The sequence below is a fragment of the Equus caballus genome, chromosome 25, assembly GCF_041296265.1.
Source record: "Equus caballus isolate H_3958 breed thoroughbred chromosome 25, TB-T2T, whole genome shotgun sequence".
In the NCBI taxonomy this organism is placed as follows: Eukaryota; Metazoa; Chordata; class Mammalia; order Perissodactyla; family Equidae; genus Equus; species Equus caballus.
The window spans coordinates 47,338,261-47,362,781 of NC_091708.1; the positions used below are offsets into that span (position 1 = coordinate 47,338,261).

Sequence of the window (24,521 nt, forward strand, 5' to 3'; positions counted from 1 at the left end):
TGTGTGGCCCGTCCACAGCAGCAGCCCACCCCCAGGACACGCCCCACCTGTCCACAGCAGCAGCCCACCCCCGGGACACACGTGACCCGTCCACAGCAGCAGCCCACCCCCGGGACACACGCGATCTGTCCACAGCAGCAGCCCACCCCCAGGACATGTGCAGCCTGTCCACAGCAGTAGCCCAGGGCCGGCAGACAAGAGTGCCCCCTCCCTCTGCTAGAGGTTTGCTCTTCTTGACAGCAATGAGAAGCCTTTCCCCTTTCAATGAGAAAGTGCCTGTGGCTGAGGCGACCTTTCCCTCTGCCCATGAAGGAGGCTCTCTGAACAGTGAGTCTGCATGATGCAGAAAAAGGAGCTAGGAGGGCTACACCAGCTCACAGGCTCACCAGGTCCAGGGACAGGCAGCCCCTCTGAACCTCCATCTCCTCGTCTATCCACAGAGGAGTCAAATCTCTGCAGCACTGAGACTGTGTGTGTTGGGGCAGGGGAAGCACCAGCTTGTACAACGAAGATAATGTCACTTCCCAAGTCTGGACTCCATGTGGCTTAGCTCTGTAGTGTCGAGATGCACATCTTTTCACATTTTTGTGTCTGAAATCAGCACACTTCTTCCATCTACAGTGTTTTAGAGCCAGCGTCCACAGAACAGTTGTCAGAGGCCTGCTCAACCAGGAGGGCCAGCATCAGACTGCGGAAAGGCGGCAGGGATCAGGACAAAAGCCAAGACAAGGGCGGGGCTGGGTCTCAGAAGATGCTGCCTCACAGATGCGCTGGACGGCCAGGGACAAGCACCACGACCCTGAGCTGAAGAGGACCCAGCAGTCGATGCTGTGCAGGAGGCGTGTGGGAACGCGTAGGAACTGAGCCTTCCCCCAGGGCTTCCTTCCTATACCTGAGCTTCTCCAAGAGCAGACAAGAAATCACTGCACTTTATTTCAACTGGCAGCATCTGCTTTCTTGGAGGCACACAAACTAAGGGCGCCCTGTACACTGGCGGTGACCCTACTGAGATGTGGTAGCCTGGTCTGACCCGTGTGCGTGTACAGCTCTGACTTAAATGGCAGAAACTTGCTGATGCAGGAAGCACTTCCTCGGGGGGCTTGGGGTGGAGGGTGGGCTGCACTGCTGCTCTGTGGGGTGGGGGGGTCACGCAGAGAAGAGCTCCAAGCTCAGGCTGGTCATCCTGCATGGGTCTGACAGAGAGCAGGGCTCTCGGGCCAGACTGCCCTGCGTGCCTATGAGGGCAGGCCCTCCTGGGCACCGCAGTGATGCGTCCTGTCTATCCTCTTGGGCATCCAGGACACAACAGACAGGCAGGCAATGTCTGGCTACAGGAACACCCAGGGCCCTGGGCTTGGCTCTATCTGCTTCGGTACACGTCTCCTGCTCTAGGCCCCTGCCTGGACTCGGGGGGCTCTGAGGGCTCTCAGGGAAGTATGGAGCCCCCAAAGGTGGCGCTCGGGGCTCCCAGGGCACAGACTGCAGCTCGCACCAATCAGGGCTGTGGTGACTGACCTGTCCCTGGGAGGTGTCTGCTTAAGGCCCAGGTGGGGGGTGGGCCCAGGGCAGGGAGGAGATGCAGGATGGCTCATCAGCACCCGTGCTCTGGCCCTGTGGGGCTGGGTGGAAGTGGGCATCTGCCAGGGTGCTGCTCCAGACCGCTGCGGCCTGGGCAGTCACTGCCAGCCTGGCTGCCAAACAGTTTCTTTCCCAAACTCCAGAAGCCAAAGGAAACAGAATGATACCTTCAAAGACGCATACCAGCCTGGACTCTTCACTCAGCAAAAACACCCTTCAGAAGTGAAGGCGCTCTACCTAAAGGCAGTCACCTGACGTTCAGCAAATGCATCACAGCACTGCCATGGCAGAGATGGGTCTTTTTTTTTTTTATTATTCTCCCCAAGGTCCCCCAGTATCTAGTTATATATTCTAGTTGTAGGTCCCTCTGGTTGTGCTATGTGGGACGCTGCCTCAGCGTGGCTTGATGAGCAGTGCCATGTGTGCACCCAAGATCTGAACTGGTGAAACCCTGGGCCGCTGAAGCGGAGCACTGAGCTCAACCACTCAGCCACGGGGCCAGCTTCACCCCCCACCCCCCACTCCCCCCACCACCGGTCTTTCTAAACAAGGGTTCTGAGTCAGCTGAAGACCTTATAGAAAAAACAAATCTTGACTTCTACCTCACGTCCTAACCAAAACCAATCCCAGATGGATTGTAAACTTAAAAGGAAAGGTAAAACCATAAAGCTTTTAGAAGAACATCTGTGTGATTTTGGAGCAGGATGCAGTTTCTTCAATAAAACACAAAATGCAGTAACAATATAAGAAAAAATTGGTCTACATTAGAATCAAGAACTTCTGTTTGTCAAAAGACATCATTAGAAGAATAAAAAAGCCAGCCACAGAGAGGCACCAGTCTCTGCAATATGTGCATTTCTAAATTACACAGAGAGCCGCCATCAACAGGGACAAGAGGGTCACCCACCTGCCTCCCCAGGGCCACAGATAAACAGGCCTCTGAGTCACTGGGAAATGCAAACGAGAGCCAGAAGGAAACGCCACTGCATACTCTCCAAGTGCACAGAGAGGCTAGGCACACAGCAGCAGAACACACATCTTCTCAAGCACACATAGAACGCTCTCTAGCACAGACTACATGTGAGGCCACAAAAAATGTCTTAAACTTTAAGACTGAAATCATACAAAGTGTCTTTTCTGATCACAATGGTATGAAACTAGAAATCAATCACAGTAGGAAAACTGGAAAATTCACAAATATGTGGAAATTAAACAACACACACATAAACAACCAATGGGTCAAGAAGAAATCACAGGGAAATTAGAAAAGACCTTGAGACAAACAAAAATGAAACACAACATTCTAAGACTCATGGGATGCAGCAGGAGGAATGCCAAGAGGGAAGTTTATAAGTGTGTACATTTAAAAACAAGAAAGATCTCAAACCAACAACCTAACTTTATAGTTTGAGTAACTAGAAAAAGAATATCAAACTAAACCCAGAGCTAACAGAAGGAAGGAACTAATAAAGATTAGAGTGGAAATAAATGACATAGAGACTAAAAAAACAATAGAAAAGAGCAATGGAACTAAGAGCTGGTTCTTTGAAAAGAAAAGCAAAATTGATAAACGTTTAGCCAGACTCATCAAGAAAAAGAGAGAGAGGCCCAAACAAACAAAATCAAAGACAAAAGAGCAGATGTCACAACCAACACCACAGAAATGCAAAGGATCGTGAGACTGCTATAAACAACTGTACACCAACAGATTAGAAAATCTAGGAGAAATGGATAAATTCTAGAAACATATATAAAGAAATAGAAAATCTGAATTGATTGATAATCAGTAATCAAAAAATTCCCAAGAAACAAAAGCCCATGACCAAACAGCTTCACAGGTGAATTCTACCAAACATTTAAAGAAGAGTTAATACCTATCATTCTCAAATTATTCCAGAAAAATTGGAGAGGAAAGAACACTTCCAAACTTACTGATACCAAAGCCAGACAAGGACAACACAGAAAAAAGAAACTTACAGACCAAAATTGCTGATGAACATAGATGCAAAATCCAAAACAAAATGTTAGCAAACTGAATCCAACAATATCTTAAAAGGACCACACTCCATGATCAAGTGGAATTTACTCCAGGAATGCAAAGATGGTTCAATATCCATAAATCAATCAACATGATACACATATTAACAAAATGAAAGTAAAAATCATACTGTCATCTCAAGAGACACAGAGAAAGCATTTGACAAAATTCAATATCCATTTATGATTAAAAACTCTCAATAAAGTGCATGTAGAAGGAACATACGTCAGCTTAACAAAGGCCACGTATGGCAAATCCACAGCCAACATTATACCTAATGGTGAAAACCTGAAAGCTTTTCCTCTAAGATCAAGAAGAAGACAAGGATGCCCTCTCTCATCACTTTTATTCAACATAGTATTGGAACTCCTAGCCACAGCAATCAGACTAAAAAAAGAAATAAAAGACTTCCAAACTGGAAAAGAAGAAGGAAAACTGTCACTATTTGTGGATGACATGATATTATATATAGAAAACCCCAAAGACTCTACCAAAAAACTATAGAACTATTAAAATTCAGTGAAGTTGCAGGTTACAAAATTAATATACAGAAATCTGCTGCATTTCTATACACTAATAATGAACAATCAGAGAGAGAAATTAAGAAAACAATACCAGTTACGAGTTCATCAAAAAGAATAAAACACCTAGGAATAAGCCAAGGAGGTGAAAGACATGTACTCTGAAACATTGATGAAAGAAATGAAGAAGACACAAATAAATGGAAAGATATACCATGTTCATAGATTGGAAGAATTAATATTGTTAAAATATCCATACTACCCAAAGTGATCTATAGATTCAAGGCAATCTCTATCAAAATACCAATGGCATTTTTCACAGAAATAGAACAAACAATGTTAAAATTTGTATAGAACCACAAAAGACTCCAACTAGCCAAAACAATCTTGAAAAAGAAGAACAAAGCTGGAGGTATTACACTCCCTGATTTCAAACTATACTACAAAGCTATAGTAATCAAAACAGCATGATAGTGGCACAGACACAGAGACAAATGGAACATAATAGAGAGCCCAGAAATAAACCCATACTTATATGGTCAATTAATCTATGACAAAGTAGGCAAGAATATACAATGGAGAAAAGATAGTTTTTTCAATAAATGGAGTTGGGAAAACTGGACAGCTACATGCAAAAGAATGAAACTGGAGCACTTTCTTACACTAGACACAAAGATAAACTCAAAATGGATTAAAGACGTGAATGTAAGACCTGAAACCATAAAACTCCAAGAAGAAAATATAGGCAGTCAGCTCTTCAACTAGTCTTGGCAACAGTTTTTTGGATATATCTACCCAGGCAAGGGCAACAAAAGCAAAAATAAGCAGATGGGCCTACATCAAACTAAAAAGTTTTTGCACAGCAAAGGAAACCATTAACGAAATGAAAGGCAACCTACTGAATGAGAGAAGATATTTTCAAATGATATATTTGATAAGAGGTTAATGTCCAAAATATATAAAGAACTCATATAACTCAATATCAAAATACAATCCAATCAAAAAATGGGCAGAGGACCTGAATAGATTATTTTTCCAAAGAAGACATACAGGTCGTCAACAGACACATGAAAAGATGCTCAAATTCACTAATCATGAGGGAAATGCAAATCAAAGCCACAGTGAGATATCACCTCACAACTAGTCAGAATGCCTATTATCAAAAAGACAAGAAGGGCTGCCTTGTGGCCAAATGGTTAAGTTCACATGCTCTGCTTCGGTGGCCCAGGGTTTCACCGGTCTGGATCCTGGGTGTGGACATGGCACCGCTCATCAAGCCATGCTGAGGCAGCATCCCACATAGTACAATAAGAAGGACCTACAACTAAAATATACAACTATGTACTGGGGGATTTTGGGGAGGAGAAGAAGAAAAAACAAGGAAGACTGGCAACAGATGTTAGCTCAGGGCCAATCTTAAAAAAAAAAAAAGACAAGAAATAACAAATGTTGGAGAGGATGTGGAGAAAAGGAAACCCTTGTGCACTGTTGGGAATGTAAATTGGTACAGCCACAATGGAAAAGAGAACAGAGGTTCCTCAAAAAATTAAAAGTAGATCTACCATATGATCCAGCAATCTCACTTCTGGATATTCATGCAAAGAAAATGAAAACACTAATTCGAAAAGCTTTTTGCACCTCTACATTCATCACAGCTTTATTTACAATAGCCAAGATACGGGAACAACCTAAGTGTTCATCAAAAGATGAATGGATAAAAATGACGTGGTGTGTGTGTATATATATATATATGTGTATGTATATAATGGAATATTACTCGGCCATAAAAAAGAATGAAATCTTGCCATTTGCGACAACATGGATGGACATAGAAGGTATTATGCTATGTGAAATAATTTAGAAAAAGAAAGACAAATACTGAATGATTTCACTTATATGTGGAATCTACAAACAAAACAAATGAACAAACAAAACAGAAACAGACTCATAGATGCAGAGAACTGGTGGTTCTCAGAGGGGAGGGGGTTGGGGAATGGGCAAAATAGGTGAAGGGGATTAAGAGGTACAGTGTTCCAGCCATAAAATAAATGAGTCACAGGGATGTAATACATAGTATAGAGACTCTAGTCAATAATATTATAACAACTTTGTGTGGTGACAGATGGTTCCTAAACCTAGTGTGGTGATCATTTCATAATATATAAAAATACCAAATCACTATGTTGTACACTTGAAACTAACAGCATATTGTATGTCAATTATACATCAATAAAAAATAAAACCATAAAACTTTATGCAAATTGAAGTGAGCAGCATCAGCCAGACTGACGTTCACGCTCTGGTGAGGGTGCTCTTCATCTGGACCTACTGCCTCTCTTTAAAGACAGAAAATGGCGAAGTAACTGAAGGAAGCTGAAATTGAACCATTGCCCAGGACGGCCTCTTGGCTACCAGGGGAATCCAGTCTGGCCCCAGTCAGACCCAACAGCCTTATTAATGATCACTCAATCGAGATATTTTGAACAACTGCCGTTAATAATTATAAACAACTGAGAGAGACGCTGGGGGTCCACAAATAAGTAGAATATGTCCCCTGCCTTCTAGAGCTTGCTGCTAGCAGGAGAGACAAGACTAGGGCAGAACAGACTCTAACATACCAGAAAAAGAGAGACAGAAAGAGACTGGGGACCTCAGACGAAGGCCTGGAGGCCACACCAACGTCAGTCTCCCGGCCTGGATACGGCGCCGCAGCTACGCCACCGGGGGGGGGCATGTGCGTCTCTCTACTATTTGTTGCAACTTCCTATGAATCTATAATTATTCAAAATAAAGTTTTTTTAAAAAAGGGAATAAGCTTTTAGGAAGGAATGCATCTCTACTGTGCAACCTGAAGATGCTTCTGGATGCACCCTGAGCGACGTGGGCAAAGTCAAGGGAAAAGGAATGGAATTCTCTACATCTGGAATATTTGCCATAAAACAAAGAGCGAGACTAATAGGGCAATTAATCCTTTCTGTGTTTTAAAGTTTCATTTTGGGGTGAAAATAACTTTTAAATATTAAATATTTATAGTACTATCTTTCAATTTTATACATCATTTTTATTTGGCATTTATTTAATGCTTTCTATTATCAAATGTCTGTATCAGGTAGAGGGCATTTTCATATTAAAATATATACTCCTGGGGCCAGTCCAGTGGCACAGCAGTTAAGTGCACATGTTCCGCTTCAGTGGCCTGGGGTTTGCCAGTTCAGATGCCGGGTGTGGACATGCCACCGCTTGGCAAGCCATGCTGTGGTAGGCATCCCACATACAAAGTAGAGAAAGATGGGCATTGAAGTTAGCTCAGGGCTAATCTTCCTCAAAAAAAAGAAAAAAAAAGAAAATATATACTCCTGTCACAATATATTGTTGCATGACAGTAATATAACATTTATTGCATTTATTATTCTATCATTTTTTAAAGACAACCCCTGAAACTTTTAGTATAACCCTATCCCAGAAAATTGACTTACTGTCAATGGTTAGTTACAAATAGTCTATAAAAACTTATAAATAAGTGTTAAGAATATGGAATACTTCATAATTTTGAGAATTCATAAGAGTTCTCAGGAATTTCAATTTCTTATTCTTGAATCTCAAAGTCTAACAGCTGTCAGGAATCTGGAAACACTGCCCAAGCTTCCTGATCCCAAACAAGGGTGTTTTCCATGTGGTCAGCCAACTCCCCAGCCACTGCAGCGTCCCCTCCAAGTAGTGGAGCAGCTGGCATGTGCCTCCCAGGAGGCACAGAACCCAAGACGGGCTCTCGGCGGGGAGTTTGGGGGTCTGAGCGCCGTGGTCTCGAGCACACGCTCTGTGTTCAGGAAGGTCTAAGCGTCCTGGAGGAGCGGGCTGCGTGACTCACACCAGCTGCTGCGAGACACGGTTTCCCCAGTGAGACTGCCCAGAGACGCCTGACAGATGGTCTTCTGCCCACTGCGGACAGTCCTCCCCAGCACCCAGGGCTTAGCCACAAGGCGACAACTGCACTTTCAGAAGAACCTAGAAGGACAGAGGCAGGAGTAGGTGGGGCTTACCAATGGCACTGAGGGCGTGCTTGAGCTCCAGGGCGAAGGTGGTGAGGGGCACGTCCTCTGACACGGGCATCACGGCCACTGTGGACAGGTTGCTGGGGGGGTTCCCTGAGTCCCACTTGCCGCCTGCAGCATGTAGCCCAAACTGGTGACCTGCGAAGCACAGGGAGGTGTGTCGGCCTGAGGGGTCGGGCCGCCACTCGGACAGTGTCTAGGTGTGTCCAGAGGTTGTCAGATGACACCACAGCACAAGTGGCCTGGGACAAGGGGAACAGGCCTGGGTCCTCCTGGTCTCCATAACTAAAGCTTCTCTTGCCCACCTGGTCTCTGGGCCTGCCTGTCCTGCTGAAGAAGCAGACCATACAGCGAGTACCCTTGTTTCTCACACACCCCGGACACTGAAGGGGAAATGGAGACAAGGCATGGCGTTTGGAAAGAACGTGAGGCCCAGAAACAGCTTGAATAGTTCAAATGTTTTGCAGGTGAGGACCGTCCTTTCAAGCGCCCCTCCTGGAGTTCTCCACCACTCCCTCTAGAATCAGCCAACAGTGTGAGCCTTTACAAGGTCGACAGACATATTTCCATTGTCTTGTCTGCATGGGGCTTCCAGACACCAAAGGCAGGCTCAGAACGGCCCCTGGGGAGGTCAGGGCTGTGGCCTGGAGGCAGGAGCCCGAGCCTGTGAGGGGCAGTCAGTGCAGGCACAGCCTCCTGCCCCTGAGACCACAGGCTCTCCTTCCCTAGACACTGAGGCCCAGGAAGCCATGGTGCCTCCACAAGCCCTACCACAGCAGGCATAGAGAGGGCAGGGTAAGTTTATTTGCAACAACCAAGTCACTTCTTGGCTAGTGGCATCTCCTGTTTTCATGGAGGTGGCCAAGAGGGCAGCCTCATCCCTCCTGTCACCACATTCCAGTCAGATCCTGGTCTCCTGGGGTCTGGACATGCCGAGGGCTCTCTTCCTGGCTCCCTGACTGCTCGCTCCCCAGCCTGCTCCACGCTGGTGCCTGGCCTAGCCAGCCATTCTGGCTCCCACACAGACAGACCCTGTCAACCACTAAAGTTCACGGCCAGACACAGGTACTGGCCACACCAGAAAGGCCCAGCTCCTCCAAGAGGGCATCCATTTCTCCCTCTGCTCACCTTGCTGCTGCAGGGCAGCAGTTCCTGAGCAGTGGAGCATGGGTCCCTGTACAGCCTGACCCAGAAGCCACCTGGGAAGATGCAGGACAGCAGAGAGAGGAGGCTGCTAAGAGCTAATCTGGGGGCAGGGAAAGAAAAGTGAGCTGGTCACTGGTCACACACAGGGCAGCAGAGGGGTTCCCTTTCACTGGCTCTCCTGAAGTTTTCCTTGCTGAATCCCCTTCCTCTCTGTCTTTCCCAGTGACCTCTGATGTCAGAATCCTCCATTTAAGGTAGAACCAAAGGGGGATTCTATTGCTAGTTTTGTGTAGCTCTTTGTTAGCCTTTAAGAAAGGTTCTTAGGAGGTTCTGGTTCTGGCTAGAGGGAGATGGAGCAGGCACATCCCACCTAGCCACTGCCAGGAGACGTAAGGAGACCCTGACTGCAGTGCTCAGGAAACGCAGGAGAGTGCAGAGAGGAGGGTGGATCAGCTAGGGACCCTGACTCAAAGGAAGACCACCCTACTAATGCCACAAAAGCAGCAGTGCCCCCCTCCCAGTTATGGCCAGGCAAGGTCCATCCCTCTCCCTCCCCATCCCCACTGGGTGCTCCCTCCAGGGAGACTTTCTGGGGGGCCCCCTTCACTAAGCAAACACTAGCTCCCCACCTGCATGGAGGGCTGTAGACACAGGAAGGTGGAGCCCCCCAACTCTCCATGGCCTGCACTAGCAAGCAGAGGTGACACTCTAACTAGAAGGGGGAGATCACAGAGAGGAGGGAGGTGGAGAAAGGAATCCTCTAAAGCTCATACGAAGTCCTGGGCTCACCCCCAAGTAGCCCATGCATGAAACCAGCTGGAAGCGGACAGCAGAGGCTCTGAGAATAGAACACATGTGGAATACTAGCGGCCTTCACTCTGGCTCTGGGTAGCGCACAGGCAGGGAAGACCACAGTGATTCTGCAAAGACCTTGAGAATCAAACATTCAAACAGCCAAGGAATGAGGCCAGGAGATGCTCTGTGAATATATGCACACTGACAGTCTGCTAAAATAGATTTAATTGGGAACCAGTGTCTCTTACCAGAATACTCAAAATAGAGCATACAACCCAAAACTACCAAGTATACCAAGAGCCAGGACAATCTCAGCTAATGTGAGAAAAGACAATCAACAGACAAAAGTGACAACATGTCACAGAATTTGGAATTACCTGACAAGAACAATAAAGCAGCGATCATAATCAGCCAGAAACAGCAAACATGAACAGTTTTCAAACAAATGCATAAATAACCGAAACAAAAATCTCTCTGGATGGGCTTGAGAGCAGAATCAAGAAGACAGAGAAAAGAGCAAATAACTTTTAAGAAAGATCAAAAGAAACTACTCAATCTGAACATCACAGGGAGGAAAAAAGATGGAAAATGCCAAGAGTGTCCCAGAGACCTTTGGGACAACAACAAAAGGTCTAATATTTGCATTATTGGATTACCAGAAGAGGAGGAAGATACAGGGCAGAAAGAATATTTGAAGGAAAAAAGGCCAAAATCTTCCCAAATTTGGTAAAAGATATACACCTACAGATTCAAGATGAGCAAACACCAAACAGGATACACCCAAAGAAATTCATGCCCAGACCCTGCAAAATCAGATTTATAAAAAACTAAAGACAAAAGCATCTTGAACACCACCAGAGAGAAAGGATGCACTACCTCACCGGGAACAGCTCAAACGCCAGCACCCTGCTAGGACAGCGGCAGAGAGAAAGGATGTGCCAGCTAACCGGGAACAGCTCAAATGCCAGAACCCTGCTAGGACAGCGCCAGAGAGAAAGGACGTGCCAGCTAACCGGGAACAGCTCAAATGACAGAACCCTGCTAGGACAGTGCCAGAGAGAAAGGACGCGCCACCTAACCGGGAACAGCTCAAATGCCAGAACCCTTGCGAGGACAGCACCAGAGAGAAAGGAGGCACCACCTAACCAGGAACAGCTCAAATGCCAGCACCCTGCTAGGACAGCGCCAGAGAGAAAGGACATGCCAGCTAACCGGGAACAGCTCAAATGCCAGCACCCTTGCGAGGACAGCACCAGAGAGAAAGGAGGCACCACTTAACCAGGAACAGCTCAAATGCCAGCACCCTGCTAGGACAGCCCCAGAGAGAAAGGACGTGCCAGCTAACCGGGAACAGCTCAAATGCCAGCACCCTGCTAGGACAGCCCCAGAGAGAAAGGACGTGCCAGCTAACCGGGAACAGCTCAAATGCCAGAACGCTTGCTAGGACAGCGCCAGAGAGAAAGGACATGCCACCTAACCAGGAACAGCTCAAATGCCAGAACCCTGTTAGGACAGCGCCAGAGAGAAAGGACATGCCAGTTAACTGAGAACAGCTCAAATGACAGAACCTTGCTAGGACAGCCCCAGAGAGAAAGGACATGCCAGTTAACCGAGAACAGCTCAAATGACAGAACCTTGCTAGGACAGTGCCAGAGAGAAAGGACATGCCAGTTAACCGAGAACAGCTCAAATGACAGAACCTTGCTAGGAGTAATGGAGGCCAGAAGGAACTGGCACGAAATTTTTAAAGTGCTGAAATAAAAGGATGGTCAAAACAGAACTGCACATCCAGCAAAAAATAACCTTCAGGATGAAGGTGAAGTAAAGACATTCTCAGACAAAGAAGAATTAAGAGAATTTGTAGGCAGCAGACCTGCTCTAAAAGGACTACTACAAAGGAAGGAAATGATACCAGGAGGAAGTTTCGAACACCAGGATGAACAATGAGCGACAGAAATGGTAAAGATCATAGACTATACTCCTCTCAAGTTTTAAACCTTGTGTTTGATGGCTGAAAGGAAACGTTGTAACACTGTGTGAGGGAGTTTTCAATGTTTGTAGCAGTATTATTTAAGACAACAAAAGTGAAGAATAAAGTGACCTAAACAGTGATAAGGTTTCCACATTCCACTTAAAGTTATAAAACGTTGATCTTAAAAAACAAGGATAAGTTAATTATGAGTATGGCAATCCCTAGAGCAATTACTGAAAATAGTGTATGAAGAAATGTACTGGAAACCACAACCGAATAAAAATGGAATACTCAAAAACATTCAAGCAACTCAAAAGAGGATGGGAAAGAGGAATTAGAGTAACACTGAAAAAAAAAGGGGGGAGAACAGAAAACAAATAAAATGACAGACATAAATCCTAATATATGAATAATCACATTAAATGTAAATGGTCTGAACACAAATAACACAGATTATCAGAAGGAATGAGAAAAACATGACCCAACTTTCTACAAGAAAGTTTCGTGTGCTTTCTACAAGAAACTCACTTCAAACACAACCATGCATGTTGGTTAAAAGTAAAACAAAAAAAGATATACGACGTATTAAACAGCAACTCCCAAAAATTCATGTCCACCAGGAACCTCCGCATGTGACCTCCTTTGGAAACGGTCTGTGCAGATGTGGTTAGCTGAGATGAGTGTAATAGGGTGGTGCCCGCCCCACTTGGCTGCCGCCACATGGCACACGTGTCCACCCTTCATGTCCACCAGGAACCTCCGAAGGTGACCTCTTTTGGAAGCGGTCTGTGCAGATGTGGTTAGCTGAGATGAGTGTAATGGGGTGGTGCCCACCCCACTTGGCTGCCTCCACATGGCACACGTGCCCACCCTTCATGCCTTCAATGAACGTTCAGTTCTGTGCCTAGGTTACCACTGGAGACAAGAGACAGAGTCTGGCCCCGCTGTAGCTCGCTCACTGGTGCTGCAGACAGACAATAAATGAGCTAACTAGGAAGACATGCGACGTGTCAGGTGGCAACAAGTGCTGGGAGAAGCGGAAAATGGGCACTGAGGAGTTGAGAACACTGGGGGTGGACGGGGGTCAGGGATGTGACGCTGGGGTGGTGGCTTGGGGTAGAGGGAGGCAAGGCTCTCCTGACAGGTGCTCAGGGCAGAGAGGACAGGCCAAAGCAAGAAGGTGGTCATCAAACAGCAAGAAGGCTGGAATCCCACACTCTTGACCAGGAGAGACTCAGATGGCGCAATCACAGTCCTCAAACTGTCTGAGGCCAGTGAGCCTAGAGCTCATAGTGAGTGGCTCCTGAAGAAGGCACTTTCTCATAATTAGAACTAGAAGAACAGGGGCCAGCCCGGTGGCACAGCGGTTAAGTTCGCACGTTCTGCTTTGGCGGCCCAGGGTTCGCTGGTTCAGATCCTGGATGTGGACATGGCACCGCTTGGCAAGCCATGCTGTGGCAGGTGTCCCACATATAAAGTGGAGGAAGATGGGCATGGATGTTAGCTCAGGGCCAGTCTTCCTCAGCAAAAAGAGTAGGATTGGCAGCAGATGTTAGCTCAGGGCTAATCTTCCTCAAAAAAAAAAAAAAACTAGAAGAGCCCTTGTACACTGCTGGTGAGAGTGCAAACTGGTGCAGCCACTATGGAAAACAGTATGGAGTTTCCTCAGAAAATTAAGAATAGATCTACCGTATGATCCAGCTATTCCACTGCTGGGTATTTATCCAAAGAACATGAAAACAAGAATGCATAAGGATACATGCACCCCTACCATCGTAGCATTATTCACAATAGCCAAGACTTGGAAGCAACGTTAGGTGCCCATCAAAGGAATGGATAAGGAAGATGCGGTATATATACACAATGGAATAATACTCAGCCATAAGAAATGATGAAATCCGGCCATTTGTGACACCATGGGTGGACCTTGAGGGTATTATGCTAAGTGGAATAACTCAAAGGGAGAAAGTCAAATACCATATGATCTCACTTACAAGTAGAAGATAAAAACAATGACAAACACACACATAGCAACAGAGATTGGATTGGTGGTTACCATGGGGGAAGGGGGGAGGGAGGAGGGCAAAAGGGGTGATTAGGCACATGTTTGTGGTGCTGGATGGTAATTAGTCTTCAGGTGGTGAACATGATGTAATCTACACAGAATTCAAAATATATTACAATGTATACCTGAAAGTTATATAATGTTATAATCCAATGTTACTGCAATAAAAAAAGAACTAGAAGAGGATAGGTAAGGTGAGACAGAAAAACTCCTAACATTCTAGAAGAGTCACCATCTTTGCTGCTCAGCACAGGTCCACGCCATCCATATAGACTCCTTTGCCTCTGTCCCGCGAGCCAACAAGCACAGCCGGGAGAGGGAGCTCAAAGACTAGAGCCTGCCCAGTGCTGCCCACACCAACGTGTATTTCAGCAAGTTCTCTGGCTGCCAAAATCCCAGCAGCCTCAACAAGCTCAGAGTGCGGGGCTGGTGGGCGGGGCGCCAGCCATGTGGGCAGGGCTCAGCGCACGTGGGGCACGAGGCAAGGTGCTGGGACTTCACTGAGGGAGGCGGGGCTCCCGGCAGCAGCGAGCACAGCTCTGGGGGATGCGACAGGGCTCTGGGCGAGCTGGGTGGGGCTCATGAGGTGGGCGAGGCGCTAAGTGAGGTGGGAGGGGCCTTGAGTGAGATGAGCACGGCTGAGATGAGTGTGGCTCCAGTGAGGTGGGCGGGGCTCTGGGTGAGGCAGGCGTGGCACTAAGTGAGGTGGGCGGAGCTATGGGTGAAGTGGGCTGGGATTTGAGTGAGGTGGGCAGGGCTCTCAGGTGCCAGGCCCGGAGACGCACCTGTTGCAGTTCCCTGCTGAAGGCTGCCCAGGATCTTCTCGCCCAAGAGGTGAATCAGCCGAGTCACAACCTGGGGGCACAGAAAGAACTGAGACCCCAAACCACACATTTTAAACCAAAAAGCAAGTACCTTGAATCCACGTTTTCACACCATCACAGCTGTAACTTGCTCTGGGCCTGGGCAGGCACTGGGGTCAGCCGTCTGGTCCCGGGAACTGGGACCTACCTGACCCTGCGGCCGGCTGGCAGGTGTGAGGGGAACATGCCCTACGACCTTGCACCCCTGGCTGCTCCTCTCACATCCAAGGCAGGAAACCTGGGCCGACACCAGGGAAAACCATGACCACGTGGCAGGCATGACAGGACAGGAGAGGTGTCCCTCAGGCCCTGAGGGGCTTCCCCAGAGCCAGGGGCTCACCACTCACTCCTGAGCACCTGGCCTGGGGGACACATGGGCAGGGCATTACATAATACTCGGGAAATACCACATTTTAAATATTGTGGGAAATAATAAAGAAACCTAACTACACTGTACAGGGCGGCCTGCAGAGGAGCCCTCACCGCATGGTGCACGTCAATTACTCCAAACAGGAAGTACAACCACTTTAACACTGAGGGAAGACTACTCTCCCACCTGGCAACAGCCCAGCCAATCAGAAATGCCGCAGCTCAGCCAATGAGAAGCTGCTGTAGTCCTGATCTGTTCCTCTCCCCCAGTGGACTTCCCTCTAGAGCAGCCCCGCCCTCTCCCCCTTTTCTCTATAAAAGCAGCTCCCTCCTGTGTTCTCCGGATTTGCTTATGGTTCACCATAGTATGCGTATCCTGAATTGCAATTCTTTTGGCTATTTCTGAAAAAACTCGTTTTGAGATAAAATAACAGGCAAATTTGCTTTTTAAGTTGACAACATAATAATGCTATTGTTGGTTATATTAATACTAAATTTTTAGAGTCAAAGACCGAAGTATTTAAGGTTGGAACGTCAAAATATCTGCAATTTACTTTTAAATACTTTTGTATAAAAATAAAGTGAGTTAGATATTTTTTAATTGCTAAAGTTTACAACATGACAGAGGATGTACTGTACAGGCAGCCTATTACTGTGACTCTTAGATACAGTGCAGGATCAGTGTGAAAAGAGAAGCTGCTGTCAGCTTCAACAAAACTGAAATTATCTAGGATAGCAAGTTGAAAGCACTGACGACGTAATTTTGATACTGCTCCTAAGGCAAATGCTGCTTCTGTTCCTTGACAAATAAATCAAAAGCAATAGGACATATTGGAGTATATGAGGAAGCCATTTGGTTTAAAACTAATTTGGCCTGACCTTGTTTTTCCAAAAGGACCTGACGTGGCCTGTTAAGCATGCATTGTACATCTGCTTTAAAACATTTACTACGTTCCAAAGACAAGAATGACACCCTTAAAGACAGGGATGTAGCTTCCCCTACATTGGCATGTCTTTAAGGACAAGCATCTCTTCCTGGAAACTAAGGATTAATTACCGATCTGCTGTCTCACCTTGTGACCACTGACCTGCTGACCACTGACGTGCTGTGCCAGCTGAGCATCTCGTGACAGCAGTAAAGAGACATTCCTGTCATACGTGATGAATGCTCTTTGTTCCAAGACTGTATATAACCACTCTGTACACCCACTCCTTGGTGCCCTGCCTTCCTTGGGGAAGGAAAGCCCCGGGTCACACTCCTCAAACCTGGTTCATAATAATCTCACCTCAATTTTGATTTATAGATTGATTATGGGTTATTTACATCGACATCCTGCACTCTGCCTTCCCAAGCCTCAGCCTCTGGTTTGCTTCCTGTCCGTCTATAGCTGAGAGCTCTGGGGCTGACTCTGGACACAGTTGACTGAGACCTTATGCTACAGGAACCAGCGGCCCCTGGCCCCTGCCAGCCAGCCCTCCCCCTGAAAGCTAACTCAGAGATCCACTTTTACCCCCAGGATGCCTGGAGCCAAAGACCCACAGAAGATGCAAGTGAAACTCTCCAAATTTTAGGATGTGAGTTAAAAAATAGTTTGAGCAGAGTGGTCCAAAACAGAAGCTAAAAAGGAGTCTGGTTTATATATAACTAATCAAGCATCAAACTCTTAAATGGAGCTAATTAAAAAACTGCATTTTGTTATGGAAAATTCCAGACACACACAAAGGCAGAGAGACAAGTACAGTGAACCCCACTTTCCCATCACCCAGCTCCAATCATCTCACATCACACACACAACCTGAAAATTTTTGAAGCCAATCCCAAACATAGCATTTTATCCATTAACATTTGAATTTGTACCTCTAAAATCTAAGAGCCTTTAAAAACATAACCACGATATAATTCTCACAATTACAAATTAATAATAATTCTAAGTTAAAGCTAATTTAAAAAGTGATCATTTCTATACCAAGTGAAAAAGTTTCAAAGTAGGCCAATGAACACATGAAATGGTGCTCGACACCTTTACTCAACAGGGAAATGCAAATTCTAACTACAACAGGTGCCATTTCCTGCCAAGAGAACAGCTAACATCAAAGGAGATAATCACTCTAAGCACTGGTGATGATGCAGAGCATGGTGGTGGGACTCAGAACTGGTTGGCAATTTCTTTAAAAGTTAGATATGTCTGCTCTATCACCCAGCAAGTCCACTCTTAGGTAGCTACCAAGAGAAATGAAAAATGTGCCATAAAAATATTTATACAAGAACATTTTTAGCAGCCTTTTCATAACAACCTCAAACTGGAAACAAGCCAAATACGCATCAAAGGGAGAGTGGATCAAGGAGCTGTGGTACACAGTGGAATATTACGTAACAATAAAAAGAACGTGTCAGCAACACCCAGAATAACATGGATCCCTCAAATACCAACCCAGCAACAGAAGCCAGACACAAAATACTGTGTTTGGTATTATTTCATTTATATGAAATCCAAGAGACAGCAAGTGGCCAGTTGCTGTTGAGGATGAGACAGGGGCTGACTGGGAGCAGCCCCACCACAGGGGGTGTGGCTGGTGGTTCCCTGTGCTGGAGGGCCAGGGGTGAGCTCACCGACCCACCATAGAGTGTGCAGCCCAGAGTCCAGGACAAGGCTAGATGCCTGCAGGAGAGCACATGCCTGCGGGAGAGCACACAACCAGGGCAGCCCCCACCTGGTTGCTCTGAGCATGTGTCCACCGCACCCCAGCTGTTGTTGGGCAGCCCAGCAGCAACCGGCTGTGCGATAGAGAAGAAGCATCAGGTCTGGCTCAGGGCTCCTGTGAGCTGCACAAGCTGGGGCCCAGCCCTGTAAGCTCCCTGTTGCACTGACTCCTCTGTCAGCTCACACTACACCCAGGCGCTGCCACTCAACTTGCTGACAGGACGAAGGAAGACTCCAGCTTGCTTGCCTGGTCTACTTGGGTGTTGGCTTAAGCTGAAAGCTGCAGCCCCCTCCGAGGATGACCCCCCAAAGGGTGGGAGGACCCTGGCCCCACTGTGCAGACAGAAAGGCGCTGAGGCAGAGGTAGAAAGCAGCAGGAAGGTTGCTGGAGATGGGGATGGTCTGGGGCCCCCGAGGGAGTGAGTGTGAGCAGAGGGTCTTTTTCTGGGCCCACGAGGGAGCAGCCCTGCAGAAGAGGCAGCCGACGGGAGCACGACCAGCCTCTGTCCTCAGCAGGAGGGCCCAACAGCAGGGCTTGCCTCGACAGGACCCACACTCATTCCAGTGGTGGTTGGCCTTTTCTGCCCCCATCTGAGGACTCTCAAAGCATCTGACTCTACAGAGCATCACCAAAAACCAGGGGCCAGTTATGACCATGGGCCCCATGGGCCCCACCCCACACCATGCCACCCAAAACTGCTGGCAGGACAGTACCACATCATGTGTTGTGCAGTGGCCTCAAAAGGTGCAGCTGAGAGGTATTTCCTGATGACGAGGGCACCAGCCTCTAGGATACCCTAACCCTCAAACCAGTAGTCACTCTGGAGCTGTGGCCTCCCAGGCAGAACATGGCCCTGCTCGCCCTTGCTCCCAGTGACCCCAAAGCTCCTGGTGGCACACGAGCTGGCCCCAGCCACCATGATGAGCATTCTGCCATCTGTTGGGGTCTCCTGGTCCTTAAACAAGACATTAGCAGGGCCATCAGATTCGAGTCCCATCAGATTCGATTCACCCCACAAGACATAGGCCAAGGGAGGGAAGAAAGGGGTCTCCTCTGGTGAGTCTCAGGAGGGTGAGTGGGGCTGGGTGACCTGGGGTGAGACTGGGTGCTCCCATGGAAATGCCTGGGGACTTCACCCATCCCATGGCAGCCCCTAGCCCAGGTCTAGTGGACACAGAGAGAAGAGGGTTCTAAGAACTGGAAGTGATAGGGGTGTGAGGGGACAGCAGCAGTCTGGTGTGGGGTGGGAGTGTCTGTTTAGGGGGTGGCAACAGTGACATTCTGTGGCAGTAGGGGGTGGTCCTGAGGGAGGGGCCGCACTTGCTCATAAATAAATAGGTCAGGATGTGGGAGCAGACGTTCTCACTGCTGATGGGGAGATGCTCATCTTGGTCCCTTGCCATGGTCCCTTGCTCTGCCCACTGAGTGGGCCAACATCCCCAGGACCCAGCTCCACCAAAGGGACCACGGCTCCAGGCAGAAATGCAGCCACCAGTGCCAAGGTAGGGAACAAAAAGGGTAGTCGGAAGGAGCCCTAGGAGCCCCCCAGGGCCAAATTTGGGAAACATATATCCAAATGAAAGATGATGGTGTCAAAGTTGACTATGGTGGAGCCATTTTAAAATGGAGTTGGAGCTGCCTTTCCAGAGAAACTGCCTTGCTGTCTTGAACCTTAGACTAGACCAAACCTTTGGGCTGGGCCAAAACAGCAGTTGTTTTACAAGCAATCATTGGAGAAGTCAGTAGAACAGATATCCTGATCACAAAAACAGGATGGTGGACTTTTCAAAGATAGAATCAACAGTCAATCCGTGTTTAGCCAAGACTAGCTCTCTGCCTACAACTCCAATTAACATTCTTTCTAATACAACCTTCCCTCTTTGCCTTTAAGAGCCTCTGAATTTTACTCTCTACTAGGACACTATTTGGGTTCCTACCTGAATCTGTGCTCCCCAAGTTGCAATTCTTTGATCCCAAATAAATGCTTTGCCTCTTAAACTGGTTTCCATTTTTGTAGGTTGACAACAGCAAAGGATTACAAACCCTCTAATAGTAAAAGAAGACTCCTGAGTCAACACCAACACACAAAATCAATGAATAAATACATGGGAAGAGCAGAAAGCTTTCCCTTACAGGAAACGCAGACCGTAACCATGGAAAGAAGCAAGAATGAGGGGCTGGCCCCGTGTGGTTAAGTTTGCACACTCCACTCCAGTGGCCTGGGATTCTGACAGCTCCACTTCAGTGGGGTTTTGTCGGTTTGGATCCCGGGCATGAACATGGCACCACCACTCCACAGGCCATGCTGAGGTGGCATCCCACATAGCACAACCAGAGGCACTCATAACTAGAATATACAACTATGTACTAGGAGGCTCTGGGGGGAAGAAGGAAAAAAAGACTGGCAACAGATGTTAGCTCAGATGCCAAAGAAAAAGAAGCAGCAGCAGCATGAATGACAAAATCACCAGAGCAATCAAAAGCCCCCACAATCCCAGGAGGCTGGAGACAGAGCCCCTGGGGTTGTCATTGCAGGGGCACCAGCCCAGAGACGGAAGGGTGAACACAGGAGCCAGAACCACGCAGCACATCAAGGGGAGACTCCAGCCTCTCCCGGTGCCAGCTCCTTTGTGCCACCAAGGAGACTGGGGCGGCCCCGAGGAAAGACTCCTGTAGATGCTGGCGTTTGGGTACCGGCCTCAGAGCCAGCTGGTCTCACGAGCTGCTTCCCCAGGGAAGCACTCTACACTGTCCAAAAAAAACATCCCTTACCTGGTTTCTGAGTGAAAAGCCTTGCCCTGTAATGGGACTGGGCCAGCCCACACAGGACATAGCAAGGCCTGCAGCCACTTCCTGCCGCCTGCTCAAGAAGCCAGCATCTGCCTGACTGATCTCTTAAGAACGCTGCTACTTTAACTGGGACGGCTGCTCCTTTTCCATTTCTACCTGGGGATTTGAAGTGCAAACTGTGAAATGAGTGAAAAACGAAACTAAGCTGGGTAGGGTGGGCCTGCAGGGGAGGCCTCAGCCCATGCATCACCAACTAGTTCAAACAAGCAGGACAACCATTTTCCCTCCAAGGGAAGACTTCTCTCCCACCCGGCAACAGCCCATCCAATCAGAAATGTCACAGCCCAGCCAATCAGAAATGCTGCAGCCCAGGCAATTAGAAACACCATAGCCCAGCCAATCAGAAACGCTGCAGCTCAGCTAACCAGAAATGCCACAGCCCAGCCAATGGGAAGCCGTTCCTGCCCTGATCTATTCCTCTCCCCCAATAGACTTTCCTTTAGAGCAGCCCCACCCTCTCTCTCCCCCTTTCCTCCCTCCTGTGTTGTCTGGATTTGCCTGTGGTTTGCATTTGTATGTCCCAAATGGCAATTCTTTTGGCTATTCCCAAATAAACTCATTTTGAGGGTAAAGCAATAGGCAAATTTGCTTTTTAAGTTGACAAGAGGAAATTTTTGATTTGGGTATGTTGATCTTGATCCACAGAACTCTACCAATTTCTCTTTCAAATTTTTGTAGTTTGTTTCCTTGGAGTTTTCTAGTAAAAAAAGATATATATTATCTGCAAATATAATTTTTAGTCCTTATCCAAATATATATCAGTCATTTCACTTTTTAAACTTTTTGTGTTAGCTAACGAGGAGTCTGTCTTGTTCTAGACTTTGGTGGTCTGGAATAAACGGTCTCTGTTATATTTAACAGGTCTCCTTTCACTCCTATTTTATTTAGAGTGTTTATTAGTAATGGCTGAATTTTGTCAAATATCTTGATATAATCGTAAGGGGCTTCTCTTTTAATTCTTGCCATAATTAAGCATATTTTAATAACTTTCCAACACTGGATTAACATTCCTTAATAAACCCTAATAAGACACATAGTTTTTATAGTTGATTTCCTAATAGTTAGAGTATTTATAGCTATGGTACTAAGAGAAATGATTAAAAGCTTTCTGCCTTATTTTTATCAAATTTTGGTATTAAAGTCATGTTAACTTCAAAAATAAACCGGGAGATTTTCCATGTTCTAGAAGGGAGACATCTGCAGGACACGTGCATGCATTCTAACAGGGAAGGAGCGCGCCTGAGCCTTCACAGTTGCCTCAGGCCAGTCCTTTCTCAGGCAGCCGCTACTACTGATTCTGTCCAGCAGCAGCCCTGTCCCACCTCCTCCAGACCCCTGAGGTCACAGACTCCCCCATTTCCTTGGCTGCACTCTTATTACCTAGAGACAGGGAGGCGAATATCAGAAAACTAGCCACAGCAACTACCCCCAAAGCACGGCGAACCCCCCTCATTTTGCTGCCTGAACTAACCGCCAGCTGGCCTGAGCCTACATCCGCCCTCTCCAAATTTCAATTTCACCTTTCCTGAGTTGCGAGAGTAGGAAAGCTCCCACACCATCTAAAACTGCACTTTCATCATGCCATGTTCCCACTTGTTGTAAACATCCTAACCCTAACCCCAACCCCAATCCCAAACCTTACTGGTTTTACATATTGCTTGTGAGATGGCTCATCTGGGGGAAGTCGTAGGAACATGGCGGTGCCAGGTAGCTTCACTTGCTGGGCCCCACACGCTGCTCCCGCCTCCTGCCTGTGCCCAGGCCACCTGCCCTGAGGCCCTCATCCCTATGGGCTAGTCCATGCTGACATTTCCTTTCAAACCATGAAACCTGACTGTTCCAGGTTATGTTTCAATCTGTACCTCACTCTGGCTCTTAGTACAGGATGCAACCCACTGCATGGCAATGATGATTTCAGTCTGAATGTCCTGCTTCCCTAACGCAGCTTGGAACAGGGGCCCTTACCTGTGGGTACCTGCGCTTGATGGATGTTAAGGCTCCTGCCGGAAGCTTGGCCAGCTCTGAGTCCCGAACTGCATGCACTGTGGTCGCCCTGGCCTGGTGGGTGAGGGTCTCCACCTGGAAGAGAAGCTGGGATGCTGGGGCCTCACAGCTCATGCCCACCAGCCCTGCAGGGCCCAGCTGGTTGCGCCCAGAACTGGAGAGCAGAGTGCATGGCAGCCCTTCCAGAACATGGCGTGCAGGTGAGAAATGGGAGGGAGAGGAGCTCATCCTCCCACCCCTGCACTGGTGGAGGAAGCGTCAGTGAGCGTTGGCAAGTGGACATACTGTCAGCAGCACTAGAACCTGCAAGAGGCCAAAGGGGCCCCCACACCCCCAGACAGGCTGCCCTATAAGGCACCAAGAAGAGGCAAGTCAGCTGTGACTCACTCAGGGCTTCATTCTACACACAAGGGTCTTGGAGGAACCACCTTGACAGGCCTGTTCTGGGGGAGGGCGAAGAGGCCACTCTCAAGCCTCCCCGCACCCAGCCAGCCACTCTCCCTGGGGACCTGCAGGAGGCAACTCTTGCGGCTCATGCACCCCTAGCGCTGCAGCCCAGGCTGGGGGCAGGCCAGCCACCCTGAAAACTGTGGGTGGAGCACTGGGGCCACACAGGAAAGGCCTGCGCCCTGGATGAGGGCTCCCGAGGCAGGGTGCGGGGTGGGGGCCTGGCCCTACCACACCGATGAGGTCTCCTCGGCCATACTCCCCCGCCAGGCGCTTTTTGCCATCGTCCTTTCGGATCACTGAGCGTAGCCGGCCACTGAGGACGATGTAGGTACAGTCTGACTTGTCCCCCTGCCTGTGGGGACAGAGGTTGCTGGGAGTAAGCAGCGCACCGCTGGGAAGCCCACAGCCACTGGAGGTGGCAAAGAAAAAAAGAACGCAGTCTGGGGGCCAGCCCAGTGGTGTAGTGCTTAAAGTTTGGTGTGCTCTGCTTCAGCAGCCCGGGTTCATGGGTTCAGATCCCAGGAGTAGACCTGCACACCGCTCATCAAGCCATGATGTGGTGGTCTCCCATATACAAAATAGAGGAGGATTGGCAACGGATGTCAACTCAGGGAAAATCTTCCTCACCAAAAAAAAAGAATGCAGTCTTCTTACTAAATTGTTTTGTTTTGGAAAATGTAGTTATTTTTCCATTAAAAAATACATATGCTACCATGTAAAAGGTTTATTGTGATTTTTAAATAAATAGTGAAATGTTTAGGGGCCAGCCTGGTGGCGTAGTGGTTAAGTTCAGCGAGCTTCGCTTTGGTGGCCTGGGGTTCACGAGTTTGGATCCTGAGCATGGGCCTACTCCACTGGTCAGCCACGCTGTGGCGGTGACCCACATATAAAATAGAGGAAGATTGGCACAGATGTTAGCTCAGGGCTAATCTTCCTCAAGCAAAAAAAAAAAAGGGAGGAAGATTGTCATAGATGTTAGCTCAGGGCTAATCTTTCTCAGGAAAAAAAAATTAAATACTTAAAATTTCCTTAGTTTCAATTTTTTTTTTTTAAGGAAGATTGGCCCTGAGCTAACATCTGTGCCATCTCCCTCTACTTTACATGTGGGACACCTG

The 24,521-nt window shown here is 47.7% G+C and overlaps 1 protein-coding gene across 49 annotated transcripts in view; it reads right to left on the reverse strand.

Annotated features, from left to right (window-relative positions):
- Window positions 1–24,521, reverse strand: part of PNPLA7 (patatin like phospholipase domain containing 7) — an 88,040-nt gene that overhangs the window by 20,517 nt on the left and 43,002 nt on the right. For all 49 annotated transcript variants that reach the window (XM_023629484.2, XM_070250497.1, XM_023629486.2 and 46 more), the window contains 4 exons: window positions 23,635–23,758; window positions 22,918–23,031; window positions 14,953–15,022; window positions 8,178–8,327 (listed from right to left, as the gene is read on the reverse strand). In XM_023629484.2, coding sequence (XP_023485252.2) covers window positions 8,178–8,327; window positions 14,953–15,022; window positions 22,918–23,031; window positions 23,635–23,758 — 458 coding nt within the window. The remainder of the gene's footprint in view (window positions 1–8,177; window positions 8,328–14,952; window positions 15,023–22,917; window positions 23,032–23,634; window positions 23,759–24,521) is intronic.